At 38.3% G+C, this 23,402-nt stretch overlaps 1 protein-coding gene across 8 annotated transcripts in view; it reads left to right on the top strand.

Moving 5' to 3' along the window:
* Positions 1-23,402, top strand: part of PIK3CB (phosphatidylinositol-4,5-bisphosphate 3-kinase catalytic subunit beta) — a 184,203-nt gene that overhangs the window by 94,410 nt on the left and 66,391 nt on the right. For all 8 annotated transcript variants that reach the window (XR_010125764.1, XM_054482054.2, XM_054482055.2 and 5 more), the window contains 3 exons: positions 1,849-2,028; positions 4,900-5,070; positions 6,265-6,342. Coding sequence is in view for 7 of the 8 variants with exons in the window: in XM_054482054.2 (XP_054338029.1) it covers positions 1,849-2,028; positions 4,900-5,070; positions 6,265-6,342 (429 nt within the window). In the remaining variant the exon portion in view is untranslated. The remainder of the gene's footprint in view (positions 1-1,848; positions 2,029-4,899; positions 5,071-6,264; positions 6,343-23,402) is intronic.

The raw sequence follows: 23,402 nt of genomic DNA, 5'->3' as shown, positions 1-23,402 counted from the left end.
TCTGAAAGCTGGGAAGTCCAAGATCAAGGCACCATATAGGTGTGATCCACTGCACCTGGCCTGTTTCTCAGAATTCTGAAAGCTGGGAAGTCCAAGATCAAGGCACCATATAGGTGTGATCCACTGCACCTGGCCTGTTTCTCAGAATTCTGAAAGCTGGGAAGTCCAAGATCAAGGCACCAGTTCATTATGAGGGGTTGCTTCCTGGTCCATACATACCTGTCTTCTTGCTATGTCATGGCAGAAGAGGAGATGAAGCTCTCTGGGTCTTTTTTATTTATTTTATTTTATTTTATTTATTTTTTTGAGTCGGAGTCTTGCTCTGTCACCAGGCTGGAGTGCAGTGACGCAATCTCAGCTCACTACAACCTCCGACTCCCTGGTTCAAGTGATTCTCCTGCCTCAGCCTCCCAAGTAGCTGGGACTACAGGCATGCACCACCATGCCCAGCTAATTTTTGTTTCACCATGTTGGCCAGGCTGGTCATGATCTCCTGACCTGGTGATCTGCCCGCCTCGGCTTCCCAAAGTGCTGGGATTACAGGTGTAAGCCACCGTGCACGGCCTCTGGGGTCTCTTTTATAAGGACACTAATCCCATTCATGAGGACCCTGCCCTCATGGCCTAATCACATCCCAAAGTTTTCACTTCCAAATATCATCACATTAGAGATTAGATTTCTACATATGAATTCGCCAGGGGAGACACAAACATTCAGTCTATGGCAGGCACCAACTCATAGAAAACACAGAAGAACAAGTAAAATACTGGAAAAAATAGATGTGAAATACTTAGTAAGTTTAGTTTTTAAAAGTTTGAATCTAAGACATCTTAAATTCAGGAGGGTGATTTATTTAAATTAAATTAGTGGAAAATATTATGGAATTGATGTCAGGTCAGTATAGAGAATAGCAATAAGTTAGTTGTTCAGAGTAGCAGTTGGTTGCTTTGGGAGACAGCTTCTTATATCTTTAGTATATGATCATATAATGAAAAATTACCTTGCTAGATTATGAGAGGATTCAGGTGTTAACTGTATCATTCAGTCTTATGATGAACAGATTTGGTAATGCTATATCGATTCCAAACTATATCTTCATTTTTAATTGATTAGAATTTCTATATGTTTCTATTTACATGTTTCTAAAATTGGACATAATTGCTAATTTATGGTTTAATTAGTATAAAGTATGGCTGTCTTCTTACCAGTGAGAAATGTGTAAGTTTTTAAAAATATATATACAAAATATAGCTGCAGTGTGTGGCCGGGCGCGGTGGCTCACGCCTGTAATCCCAGCACTTTGGGAGGCTGAGGCAGGCGGATCATGAGGTCAGGAGTTTGAGACCAGCCTGGCCAACATGGTGAAACCCTGTCTCTACTAAAGATACAAAAAATAAGCCGGGCGTGGTATGCACGCCTGTAATCCTAGCTCCTCAGGAGGCTGAGACAGGAGAATTGCTTGAACCCGGGAGACGGAGGTTGCAGTGAGCCAAGATCTCGCCATTGTGCTTCAGCCCGGGGGGACAGTGCGAGACTCTGTCTCAAAAAAAAAAAAGATAAGATGTTCATTGGAAAATGCCTAATGGTAACCTTTAGTTAAATATTAATCTTACCTGTGGAAGCTGTGCACTATGACTACAGTAAGATGACTTTCAAATTATCAGAAATCTTTATCTTTCAGTAAACTTGTCTACATTCTAAATATGCGTCCATATAAAATTTGTGAAGGATGTACCTATATAAATATTATGTACACTTGTACATATTATTACATAATGATTGTAATAGTGATTTTTCAGCATAAATATAACATTTACTGCTTTTTTCCCCATCTCCCTCCACCTTTAGGACGTGTTTAGCTTTCAAGTGTCTCCTAATATGAATCCTATCAAAGTAAATGAATTGGCAATCCAAAAACGTTTGACTATTCATGGGAAGGAAGATGAAGTTAGCCCCTATGATTATGTGTTGCAAGTCAGCGGGAGAGTAGAATATGTTTTTGGTGATCATCCACTAATTCAGTTCCAGGTATGTATATTAACTATTAATTTACCAGAAAAGTCTATGAGTATATATATATATATTTTATTTCTGACTTTAAAAATGTGTTCCCACAGTGGAACATTTGGAATATACAGAAAATTATACAGTATTAAATAGTAAATATTCATAATAGTAGTTACCTCTGAGATAATCATTGTTACCCTTTTGGCATGTTTTTGTCACTTTTCTTTGCAGTTATGTATGTATTTTAGCATAATGATTGTACACAAAAATATATGTATGTATATGTTTGTATTCTGCTTTGCTTTTTTTTGAGACAGAGTGTTGCTCTGTCGCCTAGGCTGGAGTGCAGTGGCATGCAGTCTTGGCTCACTGCAACCTTCATCTCCCAGGTTCAAGCAATTCTTGTGCCTCAGCCACCCGAGTAGCTGGGATTACAGGTGTGCGCCACCATGCCCAGCTTCTTTTTGTATTTTTAGTAGAGATAGGGTTTCACCATCTTGGCCAAGCTGGTCTCAAATTCCTGGCCTCAAGTGATCCGCCCAACTTGCTTGGCCTTTCCAAGTGCTGAGATTACAGGCATGAGCCACTGTGCCCGGCTCATTCGGCTGTTTTGATTGTTTTAGTTAGCCTTATAATTATTGTCTTATATCATTATGAATTTTTTTAACACTGTTATGGCTGCTTTCTATTTCATCATATAGTATAAATGTGAAATATTCTGGGGGAGGTAAAGTATTTAAAAATCAATTAAATGGTCATCCATTGAATTGTATAAAAACTTATTTGTGATTATCCATTAGCTAAGTAAAGGAAAACTTTTCAATTCCAGTCTGAAATATTTATGCATGGAATTTCCCTTGCCCCTTTTTTGTTACTTCCATGTATGGCAAGAATTTTGCAAGCATTAGGTTTGACCATTCTCAAAAGCCTTTCTTAATCATCCGAGTATTTATTTATTTTCATTTAATTAAGAATTCTTTGAGAATATGCTTCTGTATGGGACTGAATTGCCCCAGATTATTTTTGGAGTAAAGTGGAGTTTAAATATGCTATGTGCAGTGCAGCACCTCTCTCCCTATAAGGTATACTGTTATACTGTTTAAAGACTAGGTCCTTGGCTTTGCCTTCAAGTAACTTGAAGATGTTTTTGTTAAAATATCTTGGAGACTAAAAAATAGTCATTATGTAAGGAATATTATTATAAGTGCCCAGTTAGAGGTTAGTAGTTACAGAATTTTAGGAAAGTCTTGTTATTTTGTGATATTATTGTTGTTGTTTAAACAAGAGGGATATAGGCATGCCAATTATAAAGTAATATGTGTTTGAGAATATGGAGCTGCAATTTATTAGCAGATAACATGATGTTACACCTCTTCTCAGGTTTCTGGTGTGGCCCTTAAATTTTGTGGCTCACATATAAGGTCCGGGAGCAGTTATAACTTAATGTGCACAGCTTTGGGAGTTGTGGTATTCTGATAGTAAGCTGTTGAACTCTAGTCCATAAGAAGAAACAAGATGAAAAGTGCTTGGTGGGCAACATAGAAGTACTGACTTTTCTTCATGTTCTGCCATCATTCAAGTAGATTCCTGTTTCTTTAATTTAACGTTTCTTTTTACCTTAAGAGATGTAAAGGAGAATGTATATTTTACCAGCATTATCCTCTGTTATTATAAAGAAAAACAGAAGCATGTATGTGTTTTTGTGCAGAGTTAGACAGGAGAGACCCTGTACAAAAGAGAGAGAGAGAATATACAGTGTAGGCAAAGGAATGTGAGAGAAATGGATCTTTCATAGTGAAAAGTTTTTGGATGAATATATTTATCATACTATCATATATAACTTCTGAGAGACATTCTGGAAGTTTTTTTCCTCTGACAAAAATTTATTTTTAATGGTTCTGAATTGAATTACGATACATTGAATCACACTCTGGATCTATATAGGAAATTCATTCTTCTGAGGAATACATTGGATTCCTATTTACTTTGTTAGGAATCTTTGGTAATATGAATAATCACCCCTTTTCTTATATGCCTCTGGAGAGTCATTCTGGTTTTGTGGAAATAGAACATCAAACTGGGATGATCAGTAGGTTTTTGACGGGAAGACAGCTGGTAATACTTGCCTAGAGCTCTGTGATGGAAAGGGGCCATCTCAGGGATCCATAGAAAGTGTGAATCTGCCACATGCAAACCACATATTCAGCTTTTCTAGCCAAGCTGAAAGTAATGGCTGAAGTATGACTTTAGTGTTAGACAAGTGGGTTTAAATCTAGGTTTTACAGGTACTAGGTGTGTAACTTAACCCTTCTGAGTTTCATTTCTTTAATATGTTAAATGAGTGTAATGAGATTAGCTGTAACATACAATAATTGTCTAACTCAGTTCTTTAGGTACTTAGGTGTTCAGTTAATGATAGCTATTTTTCATATTGTGATTTAAAATTCTCATATGCTTAGGCTGGGCTTGGTGGCTCACACCTGTAATCCCAGCACTTTGGGAGGCCAAGGTAGGCAGATCACTTCAGCTCAGGAGTTCAAGACCAGCCTGGGTAACATGGCAAAACCCCGTCTCTACAAAAAATATAAAAATTAGCTGAGCATGGTGGTGCGTGCCTGTCGTCCCAGGTACTCCAGAGGCTGAGATGGGAGGATCGCTTTAGCCCAGGAGATTGAGGCTGCAGTGAGCTGTGATCGTGTCACTGCATTCCAGCCTGGGCAACATACACCCTGTCTCAAAAAAAAAATTTTTTTTTTATATTCTTGATATTCAGCTGTGGTTTAAGACATACTTTCACAGTGCATTTGATATAGTGTTGTTCAGCTTCATTTTATTCTATTGATTTAGGTGTTGGCTTGAAAATCAATACCTTCCCCTTTCTTGCCCCTATAGTATATCCGGAACTGTGTGATGAACAGGACCCTGCCCCATTTTATACTTGTGGAATGCTGCAAGATCAAGAAAATGTATGAACAGGAAATGATTGCCATAGAGGCTGCCATAAATCGAAATTCATCTAATCTTCCTCTTCCATTACCACCAAAGAAAACACGAATTATTTCTGTAAGTTTTACTTCTGAACCTTTAGTAACCCCAAAAGGCATGTGATTGTGTTAGTTTACATAAGTTTCACACATATTTCCTTTGCTCACTTCTCTTTCTGTGAAAACCAATGCATATTTGCCAAAAATCGATCACCATTTATTTAAAAATTATCTTTCTAGATACTATTATTTTTACTCAAGCCACAATTAAATGTAAATATGCCGTTTATATTTTTGGTGTCTTTTTCTGCCAAAGAAAAATGCCATCAAATTAGAGATTTTGATTTAAATATAGGACTTCAATGAGTAATTGGAGATATTCTAGTAGAAAAGTTAGATGTGCAGAAATAATTGAATTAACCAGTATATTTCATTTCTATCAGCTTAACTGTGGTAATATTTTTGGTATAATTTGCCTGCCTTCTTAATACTGAATTCTTTTAGTACTAAACATATATGAAAGGCACTATTGTTTTTCAGAATGTAATATATTTGTATAAAGCAAATTTTAAGTTTGTCTTTATTTGAACAGTTAATACTTTTTAGTCAGTTACTCATTTGTCACAAATTGTATATTGAACTACTCCTTGATGTTGTTATTTCTGTATTAATATAAATGGTCAACTCTTAATTTATACAAAGCTTTTATTACTATTTGTTAATGCTTTTTAATTTAGTGATATCTCTTAGCATTAGTGGAATGCTGCCTATGTTTTGCCATGAAAGCCAAGTGCTAGGGGTTATAATGCTTAATTAATTAATTAATTTTTTTTTTGAGACAGAGTCTTGCTCTGTCACCCAGGCTGGAGTGCTGTGGTGCAATCTCGGCTCACTGCAAGCTCCGCCTCCCAGGTTCACGTTATTCTCCTGCCTCAGCCTCCCGAGTAGCTGGGACTACAGGCGCCCGCCACCACGCCCAGCTAATTTTTGTATTTTTAGCAGAGACGGGGTTTCACCGTGTTTGCCAGGATGGTCTCGATCTCCTGACCTCATGATCCACCCGCCTCGGCCTCCCAAAGTGCTGGGATTACAGGCGTGAGCCACCGCGCCCGGCCAATGCTTAATTTAGTATATGTGACTTTCAGTTGTTAGTTTAGAGCTCTATTTTCATAGTTTTGCCAATAGACATTAGAACTGATGACAATTGCATTGCTAGCATAGAATATTCATTTCTTTCATTAAAATAATTTGTATTTATTTTATTCTTTTACAGCATGTTTGGGAAAATAACAACCCTTTCCAAATTGTCTTGGTTAAGGGAAATAAACTTAACACAGAGGAAACTGTAAAAGTGAGTACCCACTAAGATTTGAATTTGCCATCTGCTCCAGTGTTTGAATAACTCACTGATATGCTCAATAATGTCACATTGGAGATTGACTTTTATCCATATTGATCAATTACATGATATAGAATATGGTAATTTATTATAAGACTATTGAGAATTTTTGTTTTAAAATTTTAAAATTTTGTTTTAAAATTCAAAAACTTTTGAATCATTAGAGATCTACTGGAAAGATTGACATTATTTTTCCAGTATATATTACATATTTCTTCTGTATATTGTATAGAAGAAATATATAATATAGATGGGTGAGACTGTGAAGAAAGTGGAGAGAAATAATTCATAGGTACAAAGATAAGAGTTATCTTGGTTGCATAATTCTAGAGTTCTAATGTACAACCCGAAGACTATAGTTAATAATATTTTATACAGGAATTTGCTAGGAGAGTAGATTTTAGGTACTCTTACCACTCCTCACTCAAAAAAAACAAAGGTAACTTTATGTGATGATGAATATGTTAAATTTCAGCAAGTGAAATTTAAGCCAAAACTATAGATTTCATGTTTTTATGCAAGCTTACTCTCCTCTCTCAGCCTTGCCTAGAGCTGCACTGAACCCCTCTTTCAGTCTTTTTTTTTTTTTTTTTTTTTTCTTTTCTTTCCTTTTAAACTGAGCACAGAGAACATGTAATACCATTTCCTGGAAGAAAATAGGTTACTACGTTATGGACCACAAGTTGTTAACACATGGGGGTTTATTGCTCAATCCCATACATTTAAATAAAGACTTAACAAAGCATTTTGTCTCAGAGTATAAAGCATTATTTTCCCTAATTTGCTGGGTAGGAAATTAAGTGAATAATTTTTGTGATCCAAGAAAGAGATTTGGTTTGTTTGAAATGTTTGTTGCTGTGAAGATATATTCAGGAGCCCCTTGCCAAAAATTACCAATGTCTTGCTTTTGTACATGGGTATTAAAGATTTTGGGGGAGAGTAGAAGGGTGGTTACCACCTTTGGTGTTAGACAAGTGGGTGAGGCTGTGAAAAAAGTTGAGAGAAATAATTCAAAGGTACAAAGAGTTATCTTGGTTGAATGATTCTGGAGATCTAATATACAACATGAAGACTATAGTTAATAATATTGTATACAGGAAATTTGCTAGGAAAGTAGATTTTAGGTACTCTTACCACTCCTCAGAAAAGAAAAGTAACTGTATGTGATAATGGATATGTTGATTTACTTGACTGTGTAGCAAGCACTTTATTCTATATTAAAACATCAATGTTGTACACCTTAAATATATGCAATTTTAGAAGAAGATTATGTGAGTAGCTATCATTAAAATAAAGGCTTTGCTTTTATATCCTTAGCTAGATTTTTCTCTTTTTTGAGATGGAGTCTCACTCTGTTGCCCAGACTAGAGCGCAGTGGCATGATCTCGGCTCACTGCAACCTCTGCCTCCCGGGTTCAAGCAATTCTTCTACCTTAGCCTCCCCAGTAGCTGGGACTACAGGCACACGCCACCACACCTGGCTAATTTTTGTAGTTTTAGTAGGGACGGGGTTTCACCATATTGGCCAGGCTGGTCTCGAACTCCTGACCTCGTGATCCGCCCGCCGTGGCCTCCCAAAGTGCTGGGATTACAAGTGTGAGCCACTGTGCCCAGCCTAGATTTTTCTTTTTAATGAGTGTGTTTATGGCCAGTTAACCTCTGTTTTCTATTTTAGTGGTAATCCTGTTTTTATCTTTTAATTTAAATTTTTTAATTGCAAAAGTATAACAAGACTAATTGTTGCAACAAATGAAAAAGTGCAAACAGGCTGGGCGTGGTAGCTCACACCTGTAATCCTAGCACTTTGGGAGGCCAAGGCGGGCAGATCACTTGACTCCAGGAGTTCAAGACCAGCCTGGGCAACATGGCGAAATCCCATCTCTACAGAAAATACAAAGCTTAGCTGGGTATGGTGGCATATGTCTGTAATCCCAGCTATGAGGAAGGCTGAGATGGGAGGATTGCTGGAGCCTGGGAGGTCGAGGCTGCCCCTGAGCTGAGATTGTGCCACTGCATTCCACCCCAGTGACAGAGTGAGACCCAGTCTCCCCAAAAAAAAAGAAAGGAAAAGAAAAAGTGCAAACATGATTAAGAAAAAAGGTACTGGTCTCTCCTTACCATCATAAGGGATTCAGAGTTAACAAGCTTTGTGAATGTCCTCCAGGTTTATAAAAATATATATAAACATATGATATGGGAATTAAAGGGGTTTTGGTTGTATTTATTTCTGTGATTTGTCAAATGGTTTGTTAACAAAGGGATGATACTATATACATTGTTCTATAACTTGATTTATTCACTTTATAATACGTGTTGGACAGTCCTCTGGATTAGTAAATAGTAGACTTCCTTGAGGATTTTATTCTTTTTTTAAAAAAAATTATTTATTTAGAGACAGAGTATTACTTTGTCACCCTCACTAGTTGAGTGGCGTGATCATAGCTCACTGTAACCTTGAACTCCTGGTCTCAAGCCATCCTCCTACCTCAGCCTGCCAAGTAGCTGGAAATACAGGTATACACCATCACTTCTAGCTAATTTTTATTTTTATTTCTATTTTTATAGAGATAGGGTCTTGCTATGTTGCCAATGCTGGTCTTGAACTCCTAGCCTCAAGCAGTCCTCCTGCTTTGGCCTCTCAAAGCACTGGGATTACAGGCACCATGCCAGACCGGGATTTCATTTTTAAAAGCAAAAATCACATGGAGTCAAATCTACCCACAAGTCATATGGAATATTATATATATATGGTTTTGTTTAGTAATTTATAGGTATAGATATAGAATCTACATAGTAACAAATGGGAATTTCTGCTTGTTCTTCCCATTTGCAGGTTATCATATTTGTTTTCTGTAATAATTTATCAGTTCTTTAATTTGTTTATTGTTGGTATTTCTCTGCAGCCCTTTACTTAATTTCTTCCTAAAGAATATCCAAGAAGCCTTCATTCGTGTTTTATTTTTTCTCAATCATTATGCGTTATTCCTTTGTCAGTGGTCAGAAACCCAATAAAGTCAATGACATTTTATGTCCATATGTTTTGCCACTTCTATCAGGTATCAAGCTTGATTGATTCTATTGTTTGCCATTGTTATGTTCATGGAGAGGATTAATGGGCTTAATGACAGGTAGTATTTAATGTATGTACCTCACCCCACCGTACCTAGCACTGTAGTTCTCTTTTTCTTTCTTCTCCCCAGCAGGATTATATAGTTGAATTTGAGTACATTAAATGTAATTATGACATGATTTTCCTGTAGATATACCTTGCTACACAGGTGAGGAGCTCCAGTAGAATGTTAAAGCAAAATCTGAAAAAAGGTGGCAGCTTTACATCTTTCTTTCCAAACTTTTTTCTTTCCTGTATGCACTGATTAAGAATCCCAGTACAATTTTAAATAGAAGTGATAAGGGTAAATGGATTACTCAGGGTTCTCCAGAGAAACAGAGCCAATAGGATACAATATGTATATCTATATCTATATTATCACATATAAATAAATAAGCAAAAAATATAGAAGATTTATTATAAGAAATTGACTTAAATGATTATGGAGGTGGGCAACTGGAGACCCAAGAGAGCCAGTGGTTGAGTTCCAGTCTGAATCTGAAAGCCTGAGAACCGGGAATACCAGTGGGTGTAGTTCCTATCTGAAGGCTGGTAGGCTTGACTCAAACCCAGGAAGAGCCAATGTTTCAGTTAGAGTCCCAAGGCAGGAAAAAAAGACAATGTCCCAGTTACAAGGCAGTCAAGCAGGAAGAATTCTGTCTTACTTGGGGAGGGTCAGTCTTTGTTCTCTTCAGGTATTCAGCCAATTGGATGAGGCTAGCCTACATCAGGGAGGGCAATCTGCTTTACCCAGTCTACTGATGACAATGTTAATCACATCCAAAATCACCCAGAATAATGTTTGACCAAATATCTCATTAGTAACACCCAGAAAAATGTTTGACCAAATACCAGGGTACCCTGTGACCTAATCAAGTTGACACATAAAATTAATCATTATAGTAGACCTTTTTTTTTTTTTTTTTTCTGAGACAGAGTCTCACTCTGTCACCCAGGCTGGAGTGCAGTGGCGCAATCTCGCCTCACTGCAACCTCCGCCTCCCGGGTTCAAGTGATTCTCATGCCTCAGCGTCCGGTGTAGCTGGGATTATAGGCGCCTGCCACCACACCCAGCTAATTTTTGTATTTTTAGTAGAGACAGGGTTTCGCCATGTTGGCCAGCCTGGTCTCAAACTCCTGACCTCAGGTGATCCACCCACCTCAGCCTTCCAAAACACTGGGATTACAGGTGTGAGCTACCATGCCCAGCCTGCCATCTTGAGTTTGTTCTTTATCTTAAAGGACAGCATTCATTCAGTCTTTCAACTTTAAATATAATGTAGTTTTTTTCATAGATGCCCCTTATTCAAGAAATTCTCTTCCTAGTTTGCTGAAAATTTTTATCCTTTAAGAAAAAGTTGATCACTTTTTCTGCATTTTTTGAGATGATTTGTATATTTTAATTCATTGGTTTTCTTTTTCTTTTTCTTTTTTTTGAGACGGAGTCTCACTCTGTCACCCAGGCTGGAGTGCAATGGCTCAATCTAGGCTCACTGCAAGCTCCCCCTCCCGGGTTCATGCCATTCTTCTGCCTCAGCCTCCTGAGTAGCTGGGACTATAGGCACCCGCCACCGTGCCTGGCTAATGTTTTGTATTTTTTTTAGTAGAGACGGGGTTTCACCATGTTAGCCAGGATAGTCTCGATCTCCTTACCTCATGATCCGCCCGCCTCGGCCTCCCAAAGTGCTGCGATTACAGGCGTGAGCCACTGCGCCCGGCATCCATTGGTTTTCAAAAGTTGAAACCAACCTTACTTTTCTGAAATAATGTTCACTCGGTCAAGATGTGTTAGCCTTTTTATACATTATTAAATTTGGCTTATTAATATTTTGTTATGGATTTTATTGTCTATGCTCATAAGGAAAATTGAGGGATATTGGTGTATTCTTGACTTGTAATGTCTTTCTTTGATTTTGGTATTAGAATAATGTTGGTCATATAATGAGGTGAGAAGCCTTCTCTATTTTCTGAACAAGTTTACGTTGGACTGGTATTATTTATTCCTTAAATATTTGATAGAATTTACTCCATGCCAGCTGAGCCTTAAGTTTTCTTTATGGGAAGGTTTTTAATTAGAAACTAAATTTATAGCCAGGCATCATGGCTCATGCCTGTACTCCCAGAACTTTGGGAGGCTGAGGTGGTTGGATCACCTGAGGTCAGGAGTTCGAGACCAGCCTGACCAACATGGTGAAACTCTTGTCTCTACTAAAAATACAAAACTTAGCTGGGCGTGGTGGTGCATGCCTGTAATCCCAGCTACTTGGGAGGCTGAGGCAGGAGAATCACTTGAACCTGGGAGGCGGAGGTTGCAGTGAGCTGAGGTCACACCATTGCACTCCAGCCTGGGCAGCAAGAGCGAAACTCCATCTCAAAAAAAAAAAAAAGAAATTCAAAATTTATTTAATGGGTATGGTAGACAGATTTTCTGTTTCTTTTGTGTCAATTTTGGTAATTTTTGTCTTTCAGAGAATTTGGTTTGTTGTTGTTTATTGGCATAAAGTTCATAGTAGTCCCTTATGTTAGTTTTCTGTTGCTGGATAACAAAATACCATAAACTTAAAACATTTACTTACTAGCTCAGCAATCTAGGTGTACTTTGGCTGCACTCCTTTTTGAAAGCTCTGAAAGAGTCTGCTTCTAAACTGATTCAGGTTGTTGGCCCAGTTCTGTTCCATGTGATTGTAGGCCTGAAGTCTCCAATTCCCTGCTGGCTGTTGGCTGGGGTCTTCTCTCTGTAACTAGAGACAGCTCTCAGATCCTTGCCCTGTGGCCCTGTCTAACTTTTAAGTCCGGAAAATTTCTCACGCATCAAATCTTCTCATTCTTTGACTCTTTTGCTAGGAAGAGCTGAGTGTCTTTTAAGGGTTCAACAAATAAGTCAGGCTCACTGAGGATTATCTGCCCTACTTAAAGCCGGCAGTATCATATAGTATAACCTAATCACAGGCGTCTAATCCATCGTATTTGCAGTCTGAGAGATCATACAGGACACATGACTCTGTATGAGGTCTATAACAGAAATCTCAAATGTTCAGTGTTGACTCACCACTCTGCCTCCCTGGCACTTGAACATCTTCCATCTCTGTGGGAGTGCTTGGAATTCTGTAGCATATAGCTTCCTGATCAATCTTTCCTTGGCCTTGTAGGGCTTTTTGTTTGTTTGTTTGTTGTTTTTTGTTTTTTTAAAGACAGTCTTGCTCCGTCACCCAGGTTGGAGTGGAGTGGATAAACACAGCTCACTGCGGCCTTGACATCCTGGGTTCAAGAGACCCTCCTGCCTCAGACTCCTGTATATCTGGGACTACAGGCATGCACCACCACACCCAGCTAATTTTTTTTTTTTTTTTTTACTTTTTATAGAGACGAGATTTCACTATGTTGTCCAGGTTGGCCTTGAACTCCTCCGCTCAAGTGATCCTTCTGCCTCAGCCTCCCAAAGTGCTGGGATTTCAGGCACGAGCCACCGAGCCTGGCTAGCCTTGTAGTGTTTTCGTCTTTCATGTATATATCTAATTAATATTCAGCAGAAGCCTGAACTCAGTGTTGCCTAAAATCTAGAAGATGACATTATTTATAGCTGTTTATAGCTCTAGTGGGAAAGGGGTCTTCTAACTCTCAGAGAATGTATGAATTGTACCTCTTTCTCTCCTCTTTTTGTTTCTTTTTTCTCTTCTGCATTGCCCCAGTCTCTGAACAGTATTGTGGCAATAGCAACACTGGTAGCAGTGGCAGTGGCAGGAGCAGTGGGGACAGGCAGAGCCTAAGACTCAGAGTTGAATGTCCGTTTCAATTATAGGAGTTGTAGACACAAGAGAATGGAGTAAGTCTCCCCTTCCCTCACCCCCCCCAGTGTTTAGCATAGTTGCAGGAAGTGTGAGTGAATAAAGCCGCAGCTTTCTGGTTGGGTAACAAGTAAAGGGGAACCCCAGCCTACTAAAAAATACTTGGAACATTGCAGAGTGAGATAAGCTCGGGAAAGCAAGCTCTTAAAGTTATCTGTGTTTATAAGCTTATTCCTGAGCTGTGCATATGAGGATCTGCTCTTAACAGTCTACATACTTTGAGAACTGAACAGTGGCATATTCCATTATCCAAGTCTCAAACTAGTTAATATGTAGTGCACACATGGGACAGATGCAAATTACCCTGCAAGAAGACTTGAAAACTGAACTGGTGTCGGAACTGCAGCTCACAGAAGGCTCATGGAAATTTCCAACTGTTGAACCTAACTAACTATGGTCCCCCAAAACAAAAATATCAACATTCTCCATAGGATATAAACAAGACCCAATGTCTCATAACATAATAGACAAAATATCTGGAAGACAATTCAAAATTAGTTGACACATAAAGAATGAGGAAAATCTGAAGTTGTGTGGACAGTGATAGTTCAATAGACGTCAGTGACGAGATGACACAAATGTTAGAATTATCTCACAAAGACATGAAAGCAGTTATGAAAATGCTATAACAACTAAGGGCAAATCAGCAGGAGGGACTAGAGAGGGAGAAAGTTTCAGCCATTAAATAGAAGATATAAGGAAGAATCAAATGGAAAATTCAGAACTAAAAAATATAATAACTGAAATTTTAAAATACACTGAATGGACCCAATAGCAGAATGGTGATGAAAAAGGAAAGGATCAGTGAACTTAAAGATTAATCAATACAAATTTTCCAGTTTGAACAACAGAGAGAAAAATGGGAGAAAAATTTGATAGAGCCCCAGGAACCTGTGAGAAAATACTAGAAAGTCTAACATTTGTGCAATCTGACTTTGAGAAAAATAAGAGAAAGAGTACAGTTCAGGAAGACTACTTAAGGAAATAATCACAGGAAACTAGATTATTGGCAAAGTCAGCAAAAGACAGAAACACAAATTCAAGAAGCCCGAGAGAAATACAAGTGCAGAAATATCCTGTATCACACGTATTAGTCATACATCATAATTCCCCATAGCCTAGTTATATAGGTCTCAGGACTCCTTATCTATTAAAGTATATAACCCAAGAAACTAGTATCTTTAATCTTAAACATTAAAAAAGTATATATTTAGGGAGTATAAATGCATATTTCTTACATGCATATATTGCATAGAAGTGAAGTCTGGGCATATATTGCGTTAGAAGTGAAGTCTGGGCTTTTAGTGTATTCATCACCCAAATACTGAACACTATGCCCAACAGGTAAATTTTCAAACCTCACACCCACACCCCCTACCCCCACACCTTCCCCGTATTTTCCTCTTTTTATCTTCTTCTTTCAGTGCCTGGAACACTAAATAAATATATGTGCAATGAATGAATACATTTTAACATAACTGTCTCTAACATTTTATCCTTAGTTGAAGGTCACGTAGTATTCTTCTCATAAGTCAGAACAAAGCTACCTTTTTACAAATTGTGACATAATAAAGAAAATACATTTGGTCTCCGCCGTGGCTTTTGGTACAGAGCTCCTTAAGTCCCTTGTCATTTCCTGAGTAATAGGAGCATCTATTATTCTAATGGTTTGATCTAGTCTCAGTGTCCTGACAAAAGAGCTTTCAAGACCCATGGAATCTGGGTAATGATAGGAGTGTCTTTTTGTATGCTGACAAGATGAATGGAGACTTACAGCCTCTAGATAGCTCCAGGATGGAGCCGGTTGCCAGAGGAGGATTGGAACTTTCAGCTCCACACCAGGAATTCTGGAGTGGGGAGGGAGGACAGAGACCTACTTAACAGTGGCCAATGACTTAATAACCATACCTACTTAATGGAGCCTCCTCCATAAAAACCCTAAATAATGGGATTTGCAGGGCTTCTGGGTTAGTGAATATATCCACATGCTGAGAGGATAGTGCAGCCAAATTCCATGGGGACAAGCTTCTGCACTTGGGACCCTTCTGGACCTTGAAGAACATATATATACCTTTTCATTTGGCTATTCATTTCTATCCTTTTTAATATCCTTTATAATAAATGGATAAATGTGTTTCCCTGAGTTTTGTGAGCCATTAGATCAAATTGAGCCTGAGGAGGGCATTTGTGGGAACCCTTGATTGATCAGAAGTACAAATAATAACCTGGGATTTGCAATTGTCACCTGAATTGGAAGTCAGTCTTATAGAACTAATGCCATAACCTGGTAGCATCTGCCCTAAGTCCAGATAGCCTCAAAATTGAATTGTAGGATACCCAATTGGTGTCCAGAGAGTTGGAGAACTGGTTGGTGTAGGAAAACCCTCACATTTGGTGTCTGAAGTGATGAAGGTAAAAGAGACAGTTTTTCACTTTTACAAATGATCAAGGCTGGGAAATTCCCAAAACATGGGAATTTCCACCTATTCATGCTACTGATCTTTTTTTGTGTCTAATATCTAAGGGCAAAAATGTAGTGGATTTTGGCCATATTGTGGAACAAGAAGGAAATTAAAATGTTGATGTGAAAAACATTCATATCTTATTCAACACAGAACATTTTTAATTGGTGAGTATAGGAATGCAGTCTGTGTGTTGGCTTGGCACCTCCCTGCTATAGCACAGTGGCAAGTCCTTTGCATGTCAAAGCCTGACTTCTTTTGCTCTCCTAATGTTCTGGGGCTTGTGAAGAAGTGTTTCCATGAAAATTTATTAAAGTTGGATAATAAAACATGTAACTGTATAAAGCATGATTATTATTTTTATTTTTGAGACAGGGTCCCGCTCTGTCACCCAGGCTGGAGTGCAGTGACACGTCTTGGCTCACCACAGGCTCTGGCCCCAAGGCTCAAGGGATCCTTCCACCTCAGCCTCCTGAGTAGCTGGGATCATAGGCGCACACCACCACGCCCGGCTATTTTTTTGTATTTTGAGTGGAGAGGAGAGTTCGCCATGTTGCCCAGGCTGGTCTCAAACTGCTGAGCTCAAGCGATCTGCCCACCTTGACCTCCCAAAGTGTTGCGATTACAGGCGTGAGCCACTGTGCCAGGCTTTAAAGCATGATTAATTATACTTTAAAATGCTTTACTTCTCAAGATTGAAGATGACCCAGATCAAACTTCAGGAAATGGGACAGTTTTTATAAAATTTCATGTGATACAAATTTAGAGGATGGGTTTTGTTACTGCTTTTTCTGAAAACAAAAACTTCTTTTTTTATGCTTCTTTTTTTTTTTTAATGGGAGATTCTAAATTCAGAGAACAAAATTTTTAAATTCAGAGAACAGAATTTTTAGCATCATTATAAAGTTGGGTCTTTTTTCCTACTCTTGTTTCTTTTTAACGATTTGTCAACTTTAATAATTTTGGTAAATTACACAGAGATTTCTCAAGCAGAACTAATCTTAATGACTTGGCCTGAAATAAATCATACTTTGACTATTAAATAATGATACTTATTTTCAACAAATTTTTTCAGAATGTGCAGGGTGTTTTTTTTTTTTTAAATTGTCACCATGCTCAAGTTAGATTTGTTCTTTATTGTTATTCTTTCCCAGATGACATTCTTTGTTGTGGCTGTTCACACAGGTGGTATGGGACTTTTTTTTAGCCCATTATAATTCAGGGCTTTTTTTTTTTTTTTTGAGCTTTTATAGCAGCTCTTCCCTAATTCTACTTCATTTCCTATACCTGAGTTTTGCCAGAAGTTTTTGGATGCAGTTATAACTAGCGTTCTGTTTTGTTTTTAAATACTAGTGAACATTTATTGAGCCTTTATTATATGGTGGGGACTTATTTGTCTGTATTTCTCAATGTCTTTATCACCAGAACACTGAAAAATAGTCATTTGTAAAATTCATAATTTTCTGCATAAACTATATTTAAATGTCATATTAAAAAGGTGACAAATTCAGGTAAGATTATCGAGAGTAAGAATTGAATACCATTTTTATCCTGATATTCCTATCTTATAACCTCCCATACAACAGATGCAAAATATATTTTATGTATGTTTTGTTTTATTTATGATTTACCAAATCTCATTTTACAGATTGAGGTGAGCCTACACACACAGTCTCTGTGTGTGTGTGAGTGTGTGTGTGTCTGTCTCTCTTACATAGCACATACAATATAGACAGTTTTGACTTTAAAAAAAATAGAGGATAGTTAATTGACAGGAAATAAGAAAAAAAAAACCCAGTAGCAAGATTCCTAGTAGGTATGTGTATAATATTAGATCCTGTGTCATTAATTGCTTGATGTGGGCTACATATTTGACTGTCTGCTTGCCCTACACCTAGTGGACAAGGCAAAGAGAAAACATGATCAGTTATACTATTCAGAATCTCATAAGATAAAACAAACTAGTTATTTATGAGTTTGTAGCATATTTCAATACTGTAAATTGAGAGAGATACGCTTAGGGAATCCTTATGAATGAGACACAGTGAGTAATGTAGAGCACCAACACCTCTGACAACATCATATTATAGTAGGCAAAATAATGCTTGTTATCTCTCTTATGATGTCTTTCACTAGGTAGACATAAAATATAATATTGACAGTGTAATCTGGAAAAAGTCATTCTAGAGAGACCAAATTAATTCAGTCTTAGTACTGTATTCAGCCATTTGATAGTTTATCTTTAATTGAATAATATTTGGACTTCCTAAATAAATATTGTGTATTGGGGAAGATTAGGCAGTGGAGACTTTGTTGTGTTCATTTAAAGTCAAATAAGATCAAAGTGTATATATATATATATATATATATATATATATATATATACACACACACACACACACACACACACACACACATGGATCATCAACTGAGCCTAGAGTAACATTAAATCATCTTGGCCGTGCCCAGTGGCTCACGCCTGTAATCCCAGCACTCTGGGAGGTCGAGACAAGTGGAACACCTGAGGTCAGGAGTTAGAGACCAGCATGACCAACATGGTGAAACCTCATCTCTACTAAAAATACAAAAAAATTAGCCGGGTGTGGTGGCAGGTGCTTATGATCCCAGCTACTCGGGAGGCTGAGGCAGGAGAATTGCTTGAACCCAGAAGGCGGATGTTGCAGTGAGCCGAGATCACGCCATTGCACTCCAGTGTGGGCAATGAGAGCAAAACTCTGTCTCAAAAAAAAAAAAAAAAAACTTAAGAATATGAGGTTTCTAAGCAGAAATCATGTGTGAATAGATGGCACTGCCCTCTCCCCCACTCACCTTTCATGAAGATGTGTGGAGTGTTAGTTGCCTATGAAATCATTTTCATTTTCCCAAAAAGTAGCTTAAACAGGGCTTTAAAATTTTTTTGTAGTTTGCAGGCTTATTATCTCTCTGGAGAATAAATGGTAATAGAAATTTTGAGCAGTAAAAGGTAAGAAGTCTTATAGTAACAAAATAGTTTTTTCTTTATTTTCTTTCTTTCCTTTCTTTTCTTTCTTTTTTCTTTCTGAATGAGGCAGGGTCTTGCTCTGTCACCCAGGCTGGCATGCAGTGGCACAATCTCTGCTCACTGCAACCTATGCCTCTAGGGCTCAGGCTATCCTCCCACATCAGCCTCCTGAGTAGCTGTGACTACAGGTGCACGCCACCACACCTGACTAATTTTTGTATTTTTTTGTAGAGATGGGCTTTTGCCATGTTGCCCAGGCTGGTGGTCTTGAACTCCTGTGCTCAAGGGATCTGCCTGCCTTGGCTTCCCAAAGTGCTGGGATTACAGGTGTAAGCCACCTCACCCAGCCCGAAATAGTAATTTTACATTTGAAAACAGTCAGTCATGGTGCTGGTCTGCCTGAAAACATTTGGGATGGAGAGGGGGGCAGGTGATTAGGTTTATCCAAGATACAGACTTCCAGATGAGTGTGATGGGAGAGAGGCACTTGCAGATAATTTTGGCGAGAGTGAAGGCAGACAGAACTATTAGAGAAGCGGGGAGAAAGAGGTGTTGGTTGTTGAAATAGAGGTCTTAGTGATGGCTACAAAGTTTTCCTTTGGGAATGTATTAACAGTAAGTTGGAATCGGGGTGGGAAGTGGTTGGAAACTGAGATGTAATAATTAATGATTTGGAGGTGCTAGGGTGTGGTGAAGTCAAATTCAGGGTGGCATTGTGGGATTGTGTGGCTGAAGGGAAGGAGAGAAGTACCTAGTTGGAGATTTTTAGGTCAAGGAACTCAGAAGTCAGATGGGTTGTTTGCCTCAGGCATGCGGACCCTGCATCAACACCTCTTAGTGTTTTTCTTCTCACTTAGTCGTCTTCAGATCTTGGAAAGCAATTACTGGTATCTTCCTTGTCAGAAACTTGAAAAAGTGCACCACCTTTGCTTGATTCCCAAGCTTTTTTTTCTAGCCTAGCTATTTCTTCAGGTCTCATTTTCTATTTTCACACTGTACATACACATTTCTTCCCCTACCCCCCGCTGTTTTTTGGTCAGTGTTTGCAGGGCAGATTGGGAGTTTATATGAATTTAGTTTAAATGAATGGAATTTAGGTTAAATGTTGAGTGTATAATGTCATACAGAATTTTTGGTAATGTGTTTAAAGCTGTGAAATTGATTATTTCTTCAGCCTTGAAAGACTTCTCTGGAGATGATACAGAGCTGATACAGACATTGATGATGGGGCTGTTTCTTAATTGCTCAGGAGAAAATAATTGTTGTATGGTTCTTACAGGCAACTAAACTTTTATTTAGAGAAACAAAGTAATTGGGAATATGAGAAGTGAAGTGTGTCTTAATATGCCTTCAGTTATTCCTATTCTTTCTAGTGTTCTATTTTAGCTGTTTAAAATACCACGCTAGACCGGTATTAAAGGCTCATACCTTTACTCCCATCACTTTGGGAGCCAAGGTGGGCAGATCACTTGAGCTCAGGAGTTTGAGACCAGCCTGGCCAACTTGGCGAAACCCTGTCTTTACTAAAAATACAAAAATTAGCCAGGCATGGTGGTACGCACCTGTAATCCCAGCTACTTGGGAGGCTGAGGTGGGAGGATCACTTGAACCCGGGAGATGGATGTTGCAGTTAGTTGAGATCATGCCACTGCACTGCAGCCTGGGTGACAGAGTGAGACCTCATCTCAAAAAAAGAAAAAAAAAAAATACTGAGCTAATGTAAGTTTCTCATAAGTTAGATACTTTGCGTATAGCATATAAGGTAGATATAAAGATTTTCTAAAAGTGCTGTTGTGTAAATCTTTCTTCATAATTTTCTTTAGTTCATAGTCTTTAGAAACTAAGAATGAAAGTGCCCAGGCTTTTTGACTAATTTCTGGGAACACAGGGAAATACCATTTAAAGTAGTTCAGAGACATGGACTTAAAGAAAGATTGCTTAAGGGTGTGACTACTTAATCCTGAAACTGCCTGCTTAAAGAGAGGGAGAAAAACCCAAATGGTTGTTTTAAAAAATAATATCTAATTAAAAAAATAGGCATATAGACCAATGGAACAGAATAAAGAGCCCAGAAATAAGGCTGCACGCCTACGACCATCTGATCTTCAACAAAGTTGACAAAAACAAGCAGTGGGGAAAAGACTCCCTATTCAATAAATGGTGCTGGGATAACTGGCAAGCCATATGTAGACGATTGAAGCTGGACTCCTTCCTTACACCATAAACAAAAGTCAACTCAAGGTGGATTAAAGACTTAATGTAAATGTACACTTACATTTACTTTAAATGTAAAACCTCAAACTATAAAAACCCTGGAAGACAACCTAGGCAATACCATCCTGCACTTAGGAATGGGCAAAAATTTTATGACAAAGACACCAAAAGCAATCGCAACAAAAGCAAAAATTGACAAGTGGGATCTAACTAAACGTAAGAGCTTCTGCAGAGCCAAAGAACCTATCAACAGAGTAAACAGCCTACAGAATGGGAGAAAATATTTGCAAACTATGCATCAGACAAAAGTCTATTAGCTAGTATCTATAAGGAATTTAAACAAATTTATAAGAAAAAAACCATTAAAAGTGGGCAAAGGACATGAACAGACACTTTTCAAAAGAAGACATACATGCGGCCAATAAGCATATGAAAAAAAGCTCAATGTCACTGATCATTAGAGAAATGCAAATCAAAACCACAGTGAGATACCATCTCACACCAGTCAGAATGGCTATTGTTAAAAAGTCAAAAAATAAGAGATGCTGCTGAGGTTGAGGAGAACACTTACACACTGCTGGTAGGAGTGTAAATTAGTTCAACCATTGTAAAAAGCAGTATGGCGATTCCTTAAAAAACTAAAAGCAGAACTACCATTTGACCCATCAGTCCTATTACTGGATATATACCCAGAGGAATAGAAAGCATTCTACCATAAAGACACATGCATGCGAATGTTCATTGCAGCACTATTCACAATTGCAAAGATGTGGAATTAACCTAAATGCCCATCAGTGACAGATTGGATAAAGAAAATGTGGTACATGCTCACCATGGAGTACTGTGCAGCCATAAAAAAGAATGAGATCATGTCTTTAGGGAACATGGGTGGAGCTGGAGGCTATTATCCTTAGCAAACTTATGCAGAAATAGAAAACCAAATGCCACATGTTCTCACTTATAAGGAAGCTAAATGATAAGAACTTATGAACACAAAGAAGGAAGCAACAGACACTGGAGTCTACTTGAGGGTGACAGGGGGAGGAGGGAGAAGAGCAGAAAAGATAACTATTGGGTACTAGGCTTAATACCTAGATGATGAAATAATCTATACAACAAACCCCTGTGACAGCAGCTTACCTATGTAACGAACCTTCACAAGTACCCCTAAACCTAAAATGAAAGTTTAAAAAAAAAACAAAAAAATTTCTGTTTTCATTCAATGAGTTTTGGATTGACTGTGGCCATTTTGCTGCTATGTCTGTATATAGGGTCTTACATTTGGACATTCAGCCATTTTATAATACTTTCTGGGCTATTTAAAAATATTTAAAGGTAACATTATATAAAATAAAATCAAAGATCATTGATTTTAATATTTGTCCCCCTTTAATCAGAGGGGACAACAATCACCAATATTCCACCTATCCACTATAAACTACTTCTTTTTTTTTTTTTTTTTTTGAGACAGCGTCTCACTCTGTTGCCCAGGCTGGAGTGCAGTGGCGCAATCTCGGCTCACTGCAACCTCTGCCTCCTGGGTTCAAGCAATTCTCATGTCTCAGTCTCCTGAGTAGCTGGGACTGCAGGCGTGTGCCACCATGGCCAGCTAATTTTTGTATTTTTAGTAGAGATTGAGTTTTACCATGTTGGCCAGGATGGTCTCCATCTCTTGACCTCGTGATCCACCTGCCTCGGCCTCCCAAAGTGCTGGGTTTACAGGCATGAGCCACCGTGCCCAGCCTGTAAACTACTTTTATTTGTATTCTTCACACAGTTTACAAGGTGAACATGCTTTTTTTTTTTTTTTTTTTTTGGAGACACAATCTTTCTCTGTCACCCAGGCTGGAGTGTAGTGGTTCAGTCTTAGCTCACTGCAACCCGCCTCCTGGGTTCAAGTGATTCTCCTGCCTCAGCCTCCCGAGTAGCTGGGATTACAAGTGCTCTCTACCACACCCCGCTAATTTTTGTATTTTTAGTAGAGATGGTGTTCCACCATGTTGGCCAGGCTGGTCTTGAACTCTTGACCTCAAGTGGTCCACCCGCCTCAGCCTCCCAAAATGCTGGGATTACAGGCGTGAGCCGCTGCACCTGGCTGTGCTTTTGATAGTATTTTGCTATAGTATAGTATTTTGATGGTATTTTGTGTTATGCTGTTTTTCATTTAAGGTTACATCATAAATCAACTTTTTCTTTGTATACAGCATAGACTTCATGATGAATTGAAAGTAGGAGACAGAGGTGACTGAGTAGCTGCTGGTACCATTGTCACTGTGGTAGAAAGAACATGAATGATTATGGTTAGTTAGCTTCTAAGGTAGATTTTTGTTTGAGTTTGATTTGAGAGAGACTTGCACAGGTTTATAGCCTGCTGGAGGAAG

The sequence above is a fragment of the Pongo pygmaeus genome, chromosome 2 (genome assembly GCF_028885625.2).
Source record: "Pongo pygmaeus isolate AG05252 chromosome 2, NHGRI_mPonPyg2-v2.0_pri, whole genome shotgun sequence".
NCBI lineage: Eukaryota > Metazoa > Chordata > Mammalia > Primates > Hominidae > Pongo > Pongo pygmaeus.
The sequence above is the reverse complement of the archived record's forward strand: the minus strand, read 5'-3'. Positions and strand labels throughout refer to the sequence as shown.